This window comes from Schistocerca cancellata, chromosome 8 (assembly GCF_023864275.1).
Source record: "Schistocerca cancellata isolate TAMUIC-IGC-003103 chromosome 8, iqSchCanc2.1, whole genome shotgun sequence".
In the NCBI taxonomy this organism is placed as follows: Eukaryota; Metazoa; Arthropoda; class Insecta; order Orthoptera; family Acrididae; genus Schistocerca; species Schistocerca cancellata.
This window is the reverse complement of record NC_064633.1, coordinates 434,569,121-434,589,961: the sequence shown is the minus strand read 5'-3', so window position 1 is coordinate 434,589,961 and position 20,841 is coordinate 434,569,121. Positions and strand designations below refer to the sequence as shown.

The following is a 20,841-nucleotide window of genomic DNA, read 5'->3' as shown; positions in this document are numbered from 1 at the left end:
TCCTTCTACAGCTTATGTTAGTGACTGTACAGAATTAAATATGTCGGAACTTTCCTAGTGTTCAGTGTTCTCCCTTCAAGTACTACGTGCGTATCATCTGTATGTAAATACTATTAAATATAAAAATTTCAGGTTTTCTTTTTGATAAAGGGTTTGTTACAAGCTATAACCAATAGCTGATAAATAAAACTCTTTTGCAACTATGTATCGTTAGCGAAGATGTCATTCAGGAAGTAATTTTTGTATGTAAGATATATATCCATGGAAATATGTTGTTAATCCTCATAAAGGCACTTTTTCTTTCCTTCAGGCCGATGATGTGTGTGTTGCGATGGATTACCTTCACCACCGCGGCAGCGCTGCTGTCGCTGACTGTAGGTCCTGCTGCTTCTAACGAGAGGAGGTTGTCTCGTCACAGACGATACGCAGTCTTCCCTGAAGGCAGCACCTGGTCGGTAAGACACTGCCATTGTTACTGACCTGCAGCTAAGTACTCTCTGTACTATACTAGTAGCTTTGGTGGTGAGTAATAGCATGACAGTGCAGGTGTGCGATAGCCACGACGAAATAACGATGCTAAACACTTATTGGACTAAAACATTTGGAACTACTTTAATCTGTTTCAACTACCTATTTCTGTGTAACAAGAGAGACCTTCTTCTGTATGTTAAGAGATGTAAACTGCCGATATGCATAATTTTACAAAATGTGTTCCATATTCTGTGTGATTTTTATATGGGGCAAACCAAGAAAAATAAATCATCTTAACAATGCTCAAAATGCATACCTTGAGACCTTAGAACAATCAGAACGTGAACATGTGCAAGCTCCATGTATGTGAAAGGTTGCGATTGGCGATATTTGGTCAAAAATTCACACGGAAGAAATTTGTATAGTTAGGTGCAATCAATTGTACTAGATATGAATGCACGGAATAATCGATAAAAACGGAATTCCTTATCAAAGTGAAAAGTATACAACCCTTGTGAGGATTTATCACAAACAGGCGAATACCACTTCATCCGAGGGTAAGTGCCTCTTTAAAACGCTTTATTGGGTCGCTTTCTTGTCCGCTTGGCGCAAATTTTGCAGTTGATTTTAAAATAAGTTTTTCGATAAGCAGGAAACCTGAAACTCTGAAAATAGCTAAGAAAAGGATGCCAATACAATATCACCTTGCTTTCTTTTTTGGTGTATGGTGGAGGGCACTTTGTTTGCCATTATCATATTCCGACGAGTCATAGACCTGAAACTCTCAACGTAGAAGTGGATAACATTTCAGCATTAACTCGCTTTCTTGTGTGGTGTCTGGCGAAAGGTGCTTTGTTTCCACAATCATTTTGTAAATGACTTAGAGCCTTGACACTTTCGACATAGTTCTGAACTCGATGTCAGTGCAGTATTAAATCGCTCTCGTCTCGATTGTGTGACGTAAGATACTTTTTGTACCACCGCTGTTTACTCTTTTTTCTGTTCCAATTGTGAATGTTTTGTGGTAAGAACAGTTGCTGTTAAGACATTTTGAGTACGAGTTTCTCGTTCGAGGTCTTCTCGTGCGATCACTGTGTGAGCATGCAGTATATTGGTTGCCTCAGACGAAAATAAACTGAAATAATCCTGAAATTTACCACATCTCTTTTGTAATCTCATGGAAGTACTGGAAATCGACGAAATATTTTACACATACAAGACAAAAAATCAAAAAATGGTTTTGAAACAAAAGCTTTTTATAATAACACCTACTAAAAATCTACTAAATAGCATAAAATAATTTCTCCTACACTTGTATAGGTTCCTAACCTAATGCTGACAGTCATGAAACTTTCTGATTGTGAATTTTGAATAGCTGTGAAAATACCTGTAGAATTTGAAACGAAAAACCTTTGGTGCTTCCAATACCCAATGGATGCATGAATAGTTAACCTTCTTACTATTATCTGCTGCATGCAGCGGAAGTTTTTCGTTTTAAATTATAAAAATGATTTCGTAACTAGTAAAAACTCATAAGCTGAAATTATCATCACTATGTGTGTGGTGTTAAAAATCGGCATGGGGCTCTGATTAATTGTTTTACTCTTTTCGTCCTGTTTAAACTCGAGTTATGAGAAAAGTTTTTAGTTTAAATAATTATTCGTATTTACTCAGTACAGTCTTTATGCTGAGACGTAGTGGGCAATGTTGTCTGTTGTGATGCATGTGGGTTGGGTTATCCAGTCTCTCTACGAGAGCTGAGTTACTAATTCTAGAGAAATTTGTACTTTATTTAATGTCTGATGATTCCATATATCAATACAGTGGTTGCTGCCATGGTGGAGCCAGCGTCATTCATGACTACATTACGTCCAAATGGTCTGCTGCACGCGGTCTGCAACCCGCGCCGGCTTGCGGAAACATTCAGGCGGCCACAGTTGAACTAAGGACCCTCAGAGACCGTCCGATGTGTCAGGTGTTGGCAGCCACTGATTGGCTTTGCTCTGATGACTCCCGCTAGACCCGTAGACATCGGTGCTCAGTGAGGGCCGGTGTGGACTAGCGGTACGTTTGATCGATAACCGTCCCGGAGACTGCGTAAGAACTTTTGTGTTTTTCCATCAGTGTTCTCGAATAGAGGAATTTGACGTACAATCGATTACGAGGCTATTTAGAGACAGAGCATGAAGCTCGATGTAGGGAAGGGTGGGGAAGAATATCGGCAGTGTCCTTCACAAAGTAATCATCCTGTCATTTGTCTGGACTGATTTCAGGACACATAAATCTATATGGCCTTACTGAGATTTGAAACACTCTATTCCTCAATGGGAGTAAAGTGTGCAAGTCGCTGCTGCAGGAGTCAGGCTCCCGTCACATACTTGGATGTGGAACTGCCACACTATGCTGCACAGTGTAGTTGTGCGGCGCGTCAGTGATGGCAGAATGCAGATCTGCTGGTTTTCTGATGGCCAGACAAAAGCAGCTAATACTCATCTCACAAAACATTGCACAAACGTGACATTTCGACTTACGACCTGTATCGAAGACGGAAAGAGGTGTCTGTAAACTGTCCTGATAGTACAGTTCACAATACGGACGACGAACGTGACGTTTCAAAACCATACCATATTCAGTTAGCGAGAACTGGAGGTTAACCTTTTTATCGCAGGATGCGTTAACCTGGAATTTAAGTGTTTATGAATGTGTCAAAATCAGCACTGGTGTGTACCAGGTGTAGAAGTATGAAAACGGAATTAGGTTGCAATAATAACACGTCTGTTGTTTGAAACTGATCGACAATATTTTATTCAAAATAATCTCCATTGCTGTTTGGTTCAAATGGCTCTGCGTACTATGGGACTTAACAGCGGAGGTCACTAGTCCCCAAGAACTTAGAACTATTTAAACCTACCTAACCTAAGGACATCACTCACATCCATGCCCGAGGTAGGCTTCGAACCTGCGACCGTATCAGTCGCGCAGTTCCGGACAGAAGCGCCTAGAACCGCTCGGCCACCGCGGCCGTCCCATTGTTTTTATACCTTTCTCCCACCTCTCCGGCAGGCTATGAACGTCACTCCAAAAAGGTCTTCTTTTGAGGCTAACCAGTCAGCGAGCAATTTTCGTACATTTTCATACTAATTGAAACGTTGTTCAGCGAGAGTGTATCCCAGTGACGCAAGTAGATGATAATCGGATGGAGTCAAGTCAGGAGAACAAGCTGCATATCCTAGTATTTTCCAAGTGAACGCCTCGATCGTTCCCCTGACCCGTTTTTCAGTGTGTGATGGGGCGTTATCATGGAGCAATAAGACTTTGCGTTGCCTTTTTCTATATTCCGCTCGTTTTTTAGAGTAATGATCGATTTAAATCGATCATTTGCAGTTGGTAGTGATCAATGTTTACGGTTTCGCCAGCTTTTAGCAACTCATAATAGTTGCCATCATTCTGATCCCACCAACACAGAACATTATCTTCTTTCCTAAGCGATTTAGTCTTGCAGTAGATGCCGATGGTTTGCCCGGATTCACCCATGATTTACAACGCTTAGGATCCATTTTTAATCACCTGTGATTATGCAATGCAGAAAGGACCTTCTTTTGTATCTGGCGAGCAGAATTTCACAAGAGGTCTTTCGATTTGCTTTCTGTCTTTCACTCGGTTCATGGGGAACCAATTTTCCCACTTTATGCACCTTTTCCATAGCTTTCAACAAAAGAGAAACGGCTTTCTGCGTAACATTCAATTGTTATGCGAGTTCCCGTTGAGTTTGAATAACATCTTCATGCAATAAACCCTGCTATCCTTTGTCTTCGAACTTTTTCGATGGTTTCCTGCACTCGTCGTTTCTCCCGTCACAATCACCACTTCTGAATTTTTTTAACCACTCCAAAGACTGTGTTTGCACAAGAGCATGTTCGCCGAAAAATTCGACAAGCATTCGATGCGATTCTTTAGCAGTTTCATTCAAATGACAATTGAAAACCAATGCTGTTTGTAAATCGTAGTTCGTAGGCACAAACGTTGGCATTTTTATGCGTTTGAAACAGATGCCGATGTATGGAACTTCCATCACTGTGTGCTGACATTCGTCGTCAGCCGTGACAGGTAGCACATAGCGCTGCAAACGCGGTCTCACCGGCAATACCCTGACGACTGGCACCATCTATAGGGAAACTCCGGTTTCATACTTCTATACCTGGTATTGGCGTGTGTATGAAGAATTAATTTAGAGACTTAATGAAAAGCTCTATTAACTAATTTTCCTAATACGCCTTCATCAATACCGAGTGTGAGAAGGCTTGCTGCTTCACAAGAAAAACCCCAGTCAGCATTAAGAACATTTAACGTATATATTCAAAGCCGTTCATTAAGATTTATTAACAACACCAGTTTATTTTTAGAAACTAGGAATTCTAGTCTCAGGCGTTCTACTGTAATCAAATATGGTGAACAGCCATTATAACAGACAAATTAAAGAAGCTTTTCATTTAACTTGTATTCGGTTGATAAATGCTGCTTCAAAAAAACAGCACATCGAGGGTTTGTCGAAAACGCGTTGGAATTTATACCATTTGTTGTAATAAAGTGACAAAGTACTTCATACTGGTGGCTAAAGATGTACTTCAGTTGTAGACATTCTCTAAGTGTCCTAAACGAACTACCTCGTTAACTTCGTCGGCGGCAGAGACTAAGTTATTATTTAATGTGTTTGCAAATGTATCAGTCATTTTTATGCATGTGTCAGCCATATTTCTGCTGCAGAATTGCGGCTGCGACAATTCTGTGTATAACTCGACAGGTTTTGAAGGAAAGTTTGCAGAAATGTGTTTTCCAGTTCCATTGCTGAACAATTGTCGTGTCTGCAAAGTCGAGGACCCGGGCTCAGCTCTTGATAGCGAAAGAGACTGATTCTTAGTTAGAGGCTGAAAAGGAGCACAACGATGGCAATTGAGAGATTACTTCAATAGAATGTCATGCATCCAACATCTGGAACTCTGACATTCGCTGGGCGATCATTGTGTTTATCTCATGCCTCTCCACTCCGGATGATGCCAATGACAGAGGATGTCCCTAACCAAATAAATCACGGGGCGTGGGGGGGGGGGGGGGGCGGTTCACCTACAGATTGTTTCATAAGGGTATACCACCATTACGCAATGTGCCTTTAAAGCAGTGGACATACAGTGGGCCGAGACGCCCGGGCAGTGTATATCTCCCAAAGAAGTCTCTAACATTATACGTAATACAGAAATCTGTAGCTACTATGACTGAGTCGGCCGGAGTGGCTGTGCGGTTCTAGGCGCTGCAGTCTGGAACCATGACAGCGCTACGGTCGCAGGTTTGGATCCTGCCTCGGGCATGGATGTGTGTGATGTCCTTAGGTTAGTTAGTTTTAAGTAGTTCTAAGTTCTAGGGGACTGATGACCTCAGAAGTTGAGTCCCATAGAGCTCAGAGCCAACTGTAACTGTGACGCACACGAACGAAATCTACGTAAATAACTGAGCGAGTACTGCACTGGACGGGAAACTGGTTCTCAGCGTTCGCATTCGACAGTCCAGCAGAGGCTACTTCCCCGCAGCAAGTGGTAGTCGCTCTTTAGTTTACAGACAGATAGTGAGTCACGAGAATGAGACGAATGCCACAACGTCATAAATAAGGGACCATCTGCTTCTTCCTCTTTGGATTTAATGTATACAACTTGACAACATGGATCCACTGTCGACAAATTTAGGATGTCATCATACTTCTCTGCAGTGTTTCCACAGTTCACTAAATCGACTGCTAGCCTGTGCTTCACATGATAGTAAACTTGATAAGACCAAAGTGTCTGCTTGATTGTATTGTGTATTGTGTTCATCTCCGCCGTAGCCCTCAGTGCTAAACAACCCCGCCACTGGCTACCGCAGTCCACTTACCCAACTGCTGCCCCACACCGAACTGTTCATTATCCAAGAACGTCATAATCCTTTAACATAACACATGTTCCATAATTCTGCAACAAATTGACGTCAACGATACAGGTCTATAATTGTGTGGATCTGTCTTCCGGCCTTTCTTAAAAACGGGAATGACCTGCGCTTTTTTCCAGTCGTTAGGTACCTTTAGTTCCTAAAGCGATCTGCGGTATGTTACTGCTAGAAAGGGAGCAGGTTCTTCCACATAATTTTGTAGGTATCTCTTCTGGACCTAAAGCCTTTCTACTACTAAGCGATTGTAGCTGCTTTTCAATTCCGCGACCGGTTATCTCAGAATCTAACATTTCGACGTTCGACGACAGTTGAAAGGAGGAACATTGTTACGAACTTCCACGGTGAAACAGCTTCGGAAGACCGAATCCAGTATTTCGGCCTTATCTCTGTCATCTTACGCTTCGCTGTCGGTGTGGTCCTGAGAAAACGATTGGATGATTTTGACCCACTTACTCAGGTCGGTTAACAACGTCTTACTTTCAAAATCGTTGTATGCTTCTCTCGTTGCGCTCCTTACGCTCATTTTAGCTTCCTTCAGCCTTTGTTTGTCAGCTACGTTTTTACTTCTCTTGAATCTGACATGAAGTGCTCTTCGTGTACGTAGCGCTTTTCTAACACGGCTATTAAACCTTGCTGGATCTTTCCCATTCCATAAAACGTTACTCAGACCATACTTGTCTAGGGCATATTGAACGATGCCTTTGAATTTTTTCCATTTGTTCTCCACATCTACGTCCTCATCACCGAATATTTGATGCTGACTGCTGATATATTCTGAAATCTATATCGTGTCAGCCCTACTGAGTAACTGTATCTTCCTATCTTTCTTAACAATCCTTGTAGGGCCCGTCATCATAGATGCTGTCACACCCTTATGATCACTGATACCTTCCTCTACGTTAATTGATTCGATAAGTTCAGGTCTGTTTCTTGCCGGGAGGTCTAAGACCTTACCCTCATGAGTTGGTTCTCTAACTATCCTCTGAAGGTAATTTTCGGACAAGACATCCAGAACATGATTCCCTTTCTCTGGCACCAGTTATGATGGCCTAACACTCACAATCTATACCTGGCAAGTTGAAGTCACCCCATATTACACCGGCATGATCAGGAAAATTACTAATTATGTTCTGCAAGCTCTGTCTGAAGCGCTCTTCGACTACAGAACCTTACCCAGGTGGTCTATAAAAGAAATCGATCACCATTTTGGACCGTTCTTTGATACTCAGTTTCAACCAGATTAATTCACATTCGGAGAGCGTGATAACCTCGCAAGATTTTATCGAATTTTTTTACTGCAACAACACGCCGCCACCATGGTCCTTACGACAAACATTCGAGACCGAACTTTGGATTTCGTTGTCATTGACATCTGGCTCCAACCAGCTTTCCGTTCCCAATACTATCCGTGCATTATAACCTTCAATAATAGATACTAATTCTGGGACCTTTCATTGGATGGTCCTGCAGTTTTTAAAATCATATTAATGTTTTCTACCTCTGATCTGCGAGGACGAAGATTCTATTAGGTCGCTGTGGCTGATTTAACAGGCAAATCGTGTTTGCTGCCAAGAGAGGGATCCTCGAACCTAAAAAAGCCCCATGTGCATGCCACACGTATACCGCTACCCTGCCGGCCGTTGTGGCCGAGCGGTTCTAGGCGCTTCAGTCCGGAACCGCACTGCTGCTACGGTCGCAGGTTCGAATCCTTTCTCTGGCATGGATGTGTGTGATGTCCTTAGGTTACTTAGGTTTAAATAGTTCAAAGTCTAGGGGCCTGATGTTCTCAGATGTTGAGTCCCTAAGAGCTTGGAGGCATTTGAACCATCCGCTACCCTTGTAGCCACTTCCCGCGTGTAGTGCACGCCTAACCTATTACGGGAAACACTACAGTTCTGTACCCGATAGCGGAGGTCGAGAAATTTGCATCCGATGCCGTCGTAGAGCCGTTTGAGCCTCTGGTTTAGACTTTCCACTCTTCTCCAAACCAGAAGATCGCTATCAAAACTGGGTACGATGCTGCAAATTGACAGCTTAGCCTGCACCCCGAGTGCGTTGCTAGTTGTCTCCACAAAATCAGCCAGCCGAAGAAAGGAGCCGAGGATGGCCTCAGAACCCAACACCAAATGTGTCACAGGTGTCGTCACTGGCGTCCCGAAGTCACCGCAACTTCGAGCACTAGTTACAAGCTTGTCGACGGTAGCCAACGAAGCTTCCAGCTGTTTTCGGACATCAGCCAACTCTCCTTGTGTCCGCCCACAACAAGCACAGTCTCTAGCCATATCATACTGTGTATAAAATAGATATAAGGTCTCAAATTGCGCTACTGAGTTTGAAAATATACCAAAGGAGAAGAAAGTAACACTAAAAGTTGGTGTGCAGATTTCTCACTTAACTCTGAGACCGCGAGTTATTAAACAGAAGTAAATCTTTACACTAGGAAGACGCCCTACGCAAGAACATTCTCAGGACTTAAGCAAAAACAAAAAACTAGTTTACACAGTAAAATATACATGCACAGTTAACTTCTTTGCAGAAGCATGTGAACAGAAAACAAAGACTAAATTAATTTACAGTTTATGACGCAAGTGCTGCTGCTGTTGTGCTGCGCGTCCTCTAGGCCCGGGGGCTGCCGCGATACTCTTATTCTATTTCTAGTGACTTTGAGCTTCCTGTTGCCAACTGGATCCAGCTGTTTTTCTTAAGTTTCTGTCCCATATATCCGGTTGTCTTCCCCTCAGTGTTTTTGGTAAACTGGGATAAAGTCTAGTACTTGTCTTGACCGTTTGCCATCCTCTCCTCGAGAGACACGCTAATCCGTTGCCATTTCAAGGTATTTATACTTTTGATTATGTCACTCAACTTTGTTTTACATCTCATATCCCCTGTTTTATTTCTGTCTTTCTATGTGTAGCCCAACAATGATCGCTCCATTTCTGTCTGAGCTACAATTAGTAATATAGCAATGAACTCACCTGCCCTGAACTCACTTAATGTCCATGCCTCACAGACGTAAATTATTACAGGTAGTATAATTTGGTCAAAAACTGTTTTCTTCGGGTCAGCCTAAGTGATGATGTCTTAAACGAACAATCATGATTATGGAATAAAACGGGAGACCCCCAGTTTTTGGAAATCCCACCTGTTTGAGAAATATTAACGTGACCCACAGGTTTTAGAAGAATTAAATGATATGATTTGTAGTTTATTTAACGCAAGTAATATTTGAAGCACAATAGCTGTGGAGTGATCAGAATTGAGAATTGTAATTAATCAGAGGACTGAGACGTTTTCTACATTTTGAATGACTACGAGAAAAAAATTCGCTAATCTTAGGAGGAAATAGCGCAATTCTGATATTGAAATAGGTTTGTGATAGTGTGAGAATTCTTGAAGTATTTTACAGAATATTGCATGATATGAAAAATTAATTAACAAAGTGATAAGTAAGTTCTATCTGATAAACAGACAACAAATTGACTTACCATAGCAGTAGATAATGGGAACACAGCCATGTGATGATTTATAATTATTAATAGATTGGTCTCTGGCTGCAATAATGGTTCTTAAAGTCCCTTATTGCTTTGTTACCATACACATTTGTTCTTGACGAAGTAAATGGATGATGTTTGTAAAGCATGACATGCACTCTCGTTCTGCACATTACATTCAAATGTAATTAGTAGCCAACCTTATACAATGACACGTCAAGGAACGTAAGACAGAAAAAATTATTATATTCATACTTTATCTGTGATTATGAATAATTGTAACTTCATATAATAGTACAGAAATTTTAATTAGATCCCACGACAGCTAGGGGTTCGGCAGCTTGTGACATACAGTATACAAGGAATGCTGTTTTGCTGAATACGTAGTGTTGCAATGTAGTTTTGGAATATTTGGCTAATTGAACTGGTGGATCTGAAGAAAGTGTTGGTAGTTCTGACATCGGTTGTGCACTAAAGAACTGAAAAACCACCTTTGCGACCAGAGGCTAATTTACTTATAATTGCAAGAGAACTATTAGTTCTGTGATGCATTTATCTGCAGGCTACGTATGTTAAAATAGTCGTATAGCATAGACATGTAATTTAGTTATTAATACACGCTATTTTTCTGCCTTTCAGTTATTGTGCTCCCTGGACTCTTCGCTATGTGGGACATTACATCTGTCGTATGCTCCTTGTTGCCATTGTGTCCAGATTTCTTTGTATGTAAAAGATCAATGAGCAACTCCCAAACAGCTATCGAAATTTACCTGAAGCATGCCTTATAACATAACGCATATAACTGTTGTGAGACTCACTTTAATTAAGAATCTGGTAATCAAAAGCATTGATTATCACGTAAAATTATTTGAAATAAATGGTTGTAGCTCGGTAGTAAGTTGCTTTTGAGAAGCACCTTTTTTTTATTTCTTGATGATTAGTAGTGTTGGACACCTGTGTCGTATCGTAAGTGTGACGAATAGAGGCGATAGCCCTTGTACCAGAACTCCCCCTGCAGTCATGACGAATACGGCACTATGTCAGACTCAAAAACAGTAAACACTATATAAATAACAGTGGTGTATATTCTGTTGTTGCGTTTGACATGGTGCCGCATTGATCATCACTGTGGCACAGGTCTCCGAAACCAGAGACCACAAAGAAATAATAAGAGATACTTCTCAATGCAACTTACAATGGAACTACAACAATTTACTTAAATAAAAAGACAAGTTTCGGACCTATTTTTCATCTGCAGCCTGCTGAAAGTTCGTAAAATTATTGACTGAAACCGTGTATTTGGCGGTAATGTTGTAAGAAATCAGGAGTCAAATGTACATTCAATTTATTTTTAATCGCTTTCTTAAACAAATGCACGAATGACTGAGAGTGATGCTAACTTTTATTTGCTTTAATACTGAAAAATAACAACTGTCTACAGTAAGCTTGGAAATGATTCGTTTGGTATTTTGAGTGACCGTGAAAAGAAAAGCAGTTTTCTTTCAGAAGAATTGTACACAGAAATTTATCTGACTTCGTGAAAATTAATGAGTGCCGGTTCTAATGAACGTAATAAGTAAATGATAATTATCCACAAAATGGCGTTTGAAATGATCTTGAACTAAATGAAAAGCTTAATTATTTAAATATTTCACTTTCACTGTAAATACTCAAATTTTATTGTGATTTGGAAATGAAAAGTTTTCATAAAAAATATGAAATCGTAATGCGAGAAATATTTTTAGACATCGTAATGTGTATTTGATCTACACATGAAAATAAGACTCACGTTGAACGACAAAGCTCAGCGGCAACAGGCGTCGATAAGGCGATACGGAAGGAATGTCTCTTTTTCGTATTGATGTGTCGTACATATAATAAATCAGTTGACACCTCTTTTACAAACGATAATGTTAACTGCCACAAAGTTCTCACAGATAAAGGACTGCCAGTAATTACGTGTAATTTGTCATTACATAGATATTCATCTGGATACATACAATTTTTGAATGTGGTTGTGATGTCTCAACCTGATTCAAAATTATGTTCGTTTCTCACGCCGTCTAATAGCTCAAGACATTTTGATGCTATAAGCTAGATTTGCAGAGCTCTCTCTCTTTTCAGATAGCGTGGTGTCTGTCCGTGCAAGCACTCACGGGGGAGTACAGCATCTACACAGAGGGCTTCGCGTGGGCGGCAGCCTACGAACTCCCAAACAGCACCTTCGTGGAGCAGACGTATCTGAAAAAGAAGAAAAACAAGTATCTGTTGCCAGCACCAGGTATCTTTCGGCGTCACCGTAGGGATCTATACAAGACAATGGAAAAAGTCATAGATAGGTAGGTGGCCACAGCAATAATATCGGTATCGGATGCATAAATTTCTGGTTTTTGGTTGATAGCTCATTGAAGGACAACACAATGTGAATATGAGGAGTCGACTTTGATCTAGGTGTGTGTAATTACTTCTTTAGATTAGCACTACTCCGCTTGTCGTAGAGCTTTATGGCTCCTTGGATCCATTAAGTCACATTTGCGAATAATCAGTTTTTTCTGAAATCCAGTCAAAAATGTAATATATATCAATAATATAATTAAGTCACGTTAAGTTACTTTCAGTTGCTTGACGGAAATATCCTAGGGATGTGCTCACGACTCTCGGACTCTCATTACGGAAGTATTACATACCCTTATGATCAAACACCTAGTTTCCTCTATGGGTACACCCTGACCAGTGCGAAACCACTATTTAGTTGCGAAACTGGAATGACATGAGTGAAACATAAGATCTTCTACGTACACGATGGTAGAGACAGAACTTCGTTAGTAACGGTAGAACATCACACCTGTAGGCTAAGAGTTACACTTTTATCTTTTATTGGAACTTGTGTTGAATGAAGAATGGTAGATACTCTTAATCTTCCCGAAGAGAAAAGAGAGTTACATCCATGAAGTTCCTCCTCTGTTTATTCAATCAAGTGGCTACTCCAGCTTTGGAATGTATTTTTCAAATTTTAGCGTCTTTCCCAGTACTGCGAAGTATTCGCTTACGGTTTCAGTGTCAGTCTAGTTTTTCTTCAAATCGCTGCTATTTTAACCTAGTCTAACACGATGGAAGACCATCCAAAATGTAGTACTGCTCTTGATTGCACTGCTATCTATTAATTTATTTACTTTTTAAATTTATTCCTTATCCGTTCCGCTGTAGAGCACATACAGACTGCTGCTGTTTCTCATTTAAAATTATGAAAATATTATTAACACAAATGATACACATCTTATGATGATGGTGGTCTTGGCTCTTTTGCTTTGCTTCTAAGGGGATCCTGATAGTGAGTTTGGTATCGGAGCTGACATTAAACTGGACATGTCCAAGCCACGAACTAGTCAGTATACAAAAACCGAACTCGACTCCAATTGCTCAGAATGTAGAGATCGAATATTAGGACTTCAGGTAACATGAGCCCAAACAAGAACCCTGAATAAATATTAAGACAGAGAAACAAATACCGAATTCCAGGTCCATAACAGCTAGGCAGTGGTTGAACCCGACAATCAGAGGAACGAAGAATCCACCGACAGAAGAGGAACTGCTGATCCAATCATGTGCTGGGAGGGGTAACATTACTACCCATGTAATCTACTGGGACTGAAGAATGCAAAATTACACGTAATACAAATAATACCGCCATCATTCTTCCAAATTGTTTCCTTATCCCTGGAGTGACCGGACGTTAACATGAGAAATACTGGTACCTTAATTCTTGGCGGATAGTGAGGAGGAAGTTTTAAATCTAAAGCATGAATTAAGAATGTTCTACAGCTCTATTTTATTTCTTTAACTCTTTTTCAGCTTACAATGCTGTCATCAGACATTAACTGATTGTAGTCGTCAAAGAAGATTCAGTAAGGTCTAACAGTTCTGAAAAAGGTACCTTAAAATATATTACACAGAAATACTGAGATGCAAAGATGGGGTAAATGTTATCCTAGACAGTGCAATAGTAACGTAGTCCTTAGCGTTAATCAGAAAAAAATATAAAGGAAAGAAAAAATGCAAATTTTGAGACTAAAGATCGAGAAAGCGCTGTGTTTATGTATGCATATTTGTATGGGTCTTTGGACGGGTAGATATGAGTGAGTTTTTGTGGAAGTAAGTGCATGCAAAGATGAGGTGGAAGAGGATGAAGAAAACATGAGCCTACAAGTACCCTTGATTGAAGAAAAGATATACATGTGATACAACTACCTAAAGCTCTATAACACAATTTCTATTAAATTACATCTACATTTACGGCTACGTGATTACTCTGATATTCACAATAAAGTGCCTGGCAGAGGGTTCAATGAACCACCTTCAAGCTGTCTCTTTACCTTTCCACTCTCGAACGGCGCGCAGGAAAAACGAGCACTTAAACTTTTTGCTGTTCGTCCTGATTTTTCTTATTTTTTCGTGATGATCATTTCTCGCAACGTAGGTGGGTCCCAATAGTATTCACAATCGGAGGAGAAAACTGGTGATGGATATTTCATGAGAAGATCCCATCGCATAAAAAAAAAACATTGTTTTAATGATTGCCACTCCATTTTACGTATCATGTCTGTGGCGATAATAAAAACGATCCGCCGTTCTTTGTACTTTTTCGATTTCATCCCTCAGTCCCACCTGATGCGGATCCCACACCGTACAGCAATACTCCAGAATAGGACGGACAAGCGTGGTGTAAGCAGTCTCTTTCGTAGACCTTTTTTGGTTTGCTCTGCGCACAACGTTATCCATGTGATCGTTCCAATTTAGGGTACTTGGAATTGTAATCCCTATGTATTTAGTTGAATTTACAGCTTTCAGATTTCTGTAACTTATCGCGTAATCGAAATTTAGCAGATTTCTTTTAGTACGCATGTCAATACTTCACACTTTTCTTTATTCAGGGTAAACTGCCACTTTTCGCAACAAGCAGATATCTTATCTGAAACATTTAGCAATTTGTTTTGGTCTTCGGATGACTTTATAAAACGATAAAAGACAGAATCATCTGCAAACAATCTAAGACGGCTACTAAGATTATCTCTTATACCGTTAATATAGATCAGCGACAATATAGGGCTTATAACACTTCCTTGGGGAACGCCGGATATGATTTCTGTTTTACTCGATGACTCTCCGACTATCACTACGAACTGTGACCTTTGTGACAGGAAATCACGAATCCAGTCACACATCGGAGGCGATATTCCATAGGCACGCAGTTTGGTTAGAAGACGCTTGTGCGGAACGGTGTTGAAAGCCTTATGGAAATCTAAAAATATGGAAACAATTCACCTTCTCAGTCGATAGCACTTATTATTTCATGAGTATAAAGAGGTAGTTGTGTTTCACAGGAAGGATGTTTCCTGAATCAGTATTGGCAATATGTCAATAAATCGTTTTCTTCGAGGTGATTCATAATGTTGGAACACACTATATGTTCCAAAACTCTACAGCAAATCGACGTTAGTGATATGGGCCTGTAATTCAGCAGATTACTCCTATTTCCATTTTCGTGTGCCAGCCGGAGTGGCCGTGCAGTTATAGGCGCTACATTCTGGAGACGAGCGACCGCTACGGTCGCAGGTTCGAATCCTGCCTCGGGCACGGATGTGTGTGATGTCCTTAGGCTAGTTAGGTTTAAGTAGTTCTAAGTTATAGGCGACTAATGACCTCAGTAGTATAGTCGCATAGTGCTCAGAGCCATTTGAACCATTGGAACCTTTTCGAGTATTCGTGATGACTTGAGCAATTTTCCAGTCTTTATGTATGGAACTTCATATGAGCGAGCGATTGTATATAACTGCTATATATGGAGCTATTGTATCAGTATATTCAGAGAAGAACCTGACTGGTATACAATCTGGACCAGAGGCCTTGCCTTTATTAAGTGAATTAAGCTGTTTTGCTACACCGAGGATATTTACTTCTATGTTTCTCATCTTGGCAGTAGTTCTTGATTGGAATTCAGGGGTGTTAACTTCATCTTCTTTGGTGAAGGAGTTTCAGAAAACCGTGTTTACTAAGTCGGCCTTAGTGGCAATGTCATCAGTGAATTCACCATTGTTATCGTGCAGTGAAGGTATTGATTGCGTCTTGCCACTGGTGTGCTTTATGTATGACCAGAAAACCTTTGGGTTTCCTGCCAGATTCCGAAGCAGAGTTTCGTGTTGTAAATTATCAAAAGTATCTCCCATTGATGTACGCCCTATATTTCGAACTTCTGCAATACTTTGCCAATCTTAGGGATATTGCATTCTTTAAAATTTGCCATTCTTTTTTCGTTGCTTCTGCAACAGCGATCTGACCCGTTCTGTTTACCATGGGGGATCAGTACCATCATTTATTAATTTATGTGCTATATGTATCTCTCAATTATTCCACGTCTTTTATACGCTTCCGTGATCAGATCGTAGGGAATGGAGTCTGTCTCTTAAATAGAAGTTAAGAGCATTTTTATTACCTTTTTGAAATAGATATACGAGGGCTGTCCATAAAGTAAGTTACGATCGGTCGAAAATGGAAACGACTATGAATATCCGATAAAGCTTTGCAAGGATGTGTTGGGCAGTGTCTCTAGTATGACTCTAGGTAGAATTATGTCGCCCTTTTCATTCCTGAGCTCTTAGTGAGCGCGTAAAGATGTTATAGAAAATAGTGTCGCCCGCCAAGTACGAGGGCCTGGTGAGAATTTTCACCTGAAGCTATGCAACCAACATTACATAACTGTCGTGCGGTTTCTTCATGAAGACAATTCTCAGTCACATTCTGCAGGGAAATTGAAGATGTTCCTGCATTGTTTCAATTGGAAATGTTTGGTTACCCACAATACAGCCCGAAATTGTCTCCCACTGAGTTTCATCTCTGCTCAAAGAAACCGCTGGCTATGAAGACAACATTTTGGCACAGACAACGAGCTTTAGGCCAGCGTAGAGAATTGGCGGAACGCACTGGCGGCTACATTCTATGATGAGAGTATTGGAAAGTTGGTACAACGCTACGACGAATGTCTGAGTCAGAACGGCGACTACTTAGAGAAGTAGCTCAAAGGTGTAGCTAACTGTTACAAATGAAACATTTTTGATTTCCACTGTGATTTTCATTTCGCGATCAATCGTAACTTACTTTCTGGACAGCCCTCGTACTTTGCGCTTTTAGATGGTTATAGGTGTTACGGTATTCAGCGTAGCAGCAACTGCCTTGTGGTCGCCAATCCCTGTATTCGTCACTATACTCACTATTAGTCCAGGATTATTTGTTGCTAAGAGGTCAAGTATGCTTTCGGAACCATTTACGCCTCGAGTGGGCTCTTGATCTACTTACTCAAAATAATTAACAATCACTATAAGAAATTTGTACTAGATAATGTTAAATAAAAAATAAATTATTACATACTTTGTCTGCCCAAAATTTGCGAGACTGTAGTGCAAGCAACCTCAGCCCAGAAATTGCAATGGCAACTTGAAGTACACTACTGGCCATTAAAATTGCTACACCAAGAAGAAATGCAGATGATAAACGGGTATTCATTGGACAAATAGATTATACTAGAACTGACGTGTGATTACATTTTCACGCAATTTGGGTGCATAGATCCTGAGAAATCAGTACCCAGAACAACCACCTCTGGCCGTAATAACGGCCTTGATACGTCTGGGCATTGAGTCAAACACAGCTTGGATGGCGAGCACAGGTACAGCTGTCCACGCAGCTTCAACACTATAGCACAGTTCATAAAGATTAGTGACTGGCGTATTGCGACGAGTCACTTGCTCGGCCACCATTGATCAGACGTTTTCAGTTCGTGAGAGATCTGGAGAAGGAGCTGGCCAGGGCAGCAGTTGAACATTTTCTGTATCCAGAAAGGCCCGTACAGGACCTGCAACCTGCGATCGTGCATTATCCTGCTGAAATGTAGGGTTTTGCAGTAATCGAATGAAGGGTAGAGCCATAGGCAGCAACACATCTGAAATGTAACGTCCACTGTTCAAAGTGTCGTCAATGCGAACAAGAGGTGACCGAGACGTGTAACCAATGGCACCCCATACCATCAATCCGGGTGATACGCCAGTATGGTGATGAAAAATAGACGCTTCATAGGTGCGTTCACCGCGATGTCGCCAAACACATATACGACCATCATGATGTTGTAAACAGAACCTAAATTCATCCGAAAAAATGACGTTTTGCTATTCGTGCGCCCAGGTTCGTCGTTGAGTACACCATCGGAGGCGCTCCTGTCGGTGATGCAGCGTCAAGGGTAACCGCAGCCATGGTCTCCGAGCTGATAGTCCATGCTGCTGCAAACGTCGTCGAAATGTTCGTGCAGATGGTTGTTGTCTTGCAAACGTCCCCATCTGTTGACTCAGGGTTCGAGACGTGGCTGCACGATCCGTTACAGCCATGAGGATAAGATGCCTGTCATCTCGACTGCTAGTGACAAGAGGCCGTTGGGATCCAACACAAAGTTCCGTATTATCCTCCTCAACCCACCGATTCCATATTCTGCTAACAGTCATTGGATCTCGACCAACGCGAGCAGCAGTGTCGCGATACGATAAACCGCAATCGCGATAGGCTGCAATCCGACCTTTATCGTAGTCGGAAATGTGATGGTACGCAGTTATCCTCCTTACACGAGGCATCACAACAACGTTTCACTAGGCAACGCCAGTCAGCTGCTGTTGTGTATGAGAAAGCGGTTAGATACTTTCCTCATGTCAGCACGTTGCACGTGTCGCCTTCGGCGCCAACCTTGTGTGAATGCTCTGAAAAGCCAATCATTTGCATATCATAGCATCTTCTTCAGGTCGGTTAACTTTCGCGTCTGTAGCACGTCATCTTGATGGTGTAGCAATTTTAATGGCCATTAGTGTCATAACTGTGAATTAGAGACTAGCGTACGGGAAGTCCAATCTGACTAGGCAGAGGTAAGTAGCGGGAGTGTAACCATGGTAGGTCACCGTTCTTGGGTCACAAATCGCAATCCAGGAACACCTCCAAATCAATGATTCAAGACATTCCTCAGAATGCTTTGAAGAAGAGAACAGTGTGGGAAAAGTTTGAGCCGAACACTTTGACTCTGGAAGGAAACGACACATGAGTAACAGTAGTTACGTAGTGGACAGTTTGGCTGAGAGGTCTACCTATGGACTTATATGGAGTGCATTGAAGGTACCAGCGCTCGCCTCCCCAAATGCCAGCCCATGCACTTGAGGCGCTGTCAGTTCTGGATGGCTTCAACCTAGAGTATCAGGTTACTTATTCTCTCCACTCACATTAATCCCAGCCCCGTCCCCACGGACAGATAAGCTTCTAGCAACCCCATCCTCATCTTTTATAATTAGAGAAAATGTGTCATTCTACAATAGTTCTGTTCATCATATAGTGAAAGGATCATCATGAGGCATCAGCAACCAGCCACCACACACAGGTAGTATGTACGTGCAATTACACCCATGGTCTTGCGGTAATGTATTTGACTAATAATCAAACGACCTTGGACACGGGTTTGAATCTCACTACTACTTAAATTTTGGCCATAAATGCTATCAGAAATTATGGCCAAAGACACATGATGCATATCAAAAGCACATGTAGCCTGTAACTGATAAAGTGTCACGATGATATCTGTACTTGCAAAAGATACCGCAGTAGTTCTTCTTTCGAATTTCCAGGAAGGGACTGCCAAAGGGAAGGTGAACAAAAAAAGAAGACTGAATAACTAACGAAAGCGTAACGGTCTAGATAGTGTAGCGTGGAGCATCAGGAGTTTCAACGCTTTAGGGAAGCTAGGAAATCTTAAAAGGAAACTGCTACGTCTCAGTCTCGACATAGTTCGGGATAAATGAAGTGATGCGGAATGAAGACAAAGATTTCTTGACACATGGGTATACGGTAATATCAACAGCAGCAAAAAAAATCATATATCCAGAGTAGAGTTCGTTATGAGTACAATGGTTGGGCAGAGAGTGAGTTACTGTGAGCAGTGTTATAGTTGTTGTCATCAGAAGAGGCAGCAAACCGACACCGCTAAAAATAGTTCAGTTATACAAGCCGACGCCGCGAACAGAGGATGAGGCGATGAGATATGAAGGTACCGAACGGGTGGTTCTGCACTTCAAGAGACTAAAATTCTTTTGCCCGCATCTCGTGGTCGTGCGGTAGCGTTCTCGCTTCCCACGCCCGGGTTCCCGGGTTCGATTCCCGGCGGGGTCAGGGATTTTCTCTGCCTCGTGATGGCTGGGTGTTGTGTGCTGTCCTTAGGTTAGTTAGGTTTCAGTAGTTCTAAGTTCTAGGGGACTTATGACCACAGCAATTGAGTCCCATAGTGCTCAGAGCCATTTGAACCATTTAGACCAAAATTCATGGGAAATGGAGTGAGGTTGTAGGGTATGGAACAAAAGAAAGACTTACGGGAGGATATGTGCTTGGCAGTAGGAGTGAGAGAGTTGTTATTGTTGTGGTCTTCAGTCCTGAGACTGGTTTGATGCAGCTCTCCATGCTACTCTATCTTGTTCAAGCTTCTTCATCTCCCAGTACCTACTGCATCCTACATCCTTCTGAATCCGCATGGTCTATTCATCTCTTGGTCTCTCTCTACGATTTTTGCACTCCAATACTAAATTGGTGATCCCTTGATGCCTCAAAACATGTACTACCAACCGATTCCTTCTTCTAGTCAAGTTGTGCCACAGTCCGGCCCCGGTAGCTGAGTGGTCAGCGTGACAGAATGTCAATCATAAGGTCCCGGGTTCGATTCCCGGCTGGGTCGGAGATTTTCTCTCAGGGACTGGGTGTTGTGTTGTCCTAATCATCATCATTTCATCCCCATCGACGCGCATGTCGCCGAAGTGGCGTCAACTCGAAAGACCTGGGC

The 20,841-nt window shown here is 41.5% G+C and overlaps 1 protein-coding gene across 1 annotated transcript in view; it reads left to right on the top strand.

Annotated features, from left to right (window-relative positions):
- The first annotated feature begins 317 nt into the window (after positions 1-317).
- LOC126095614 (uncharacterized) overlaps positions 318-20,841 on the top strand; it is a 38,567-nt gene continuing 18,043 nt past the window's right edge. The window contains exons 1-2 of the mRNA XM_049910382.1: positions 318-455; positions 12,060-12,274. Of these exons, the coding sequence (XP_049766339.1) occupies positions 318-455; positions 12,060-12,274 (353 nt within the window). The remainder of the gene's footprint in view (positions 456-12,059; positions 12,275-20,841) is intronic.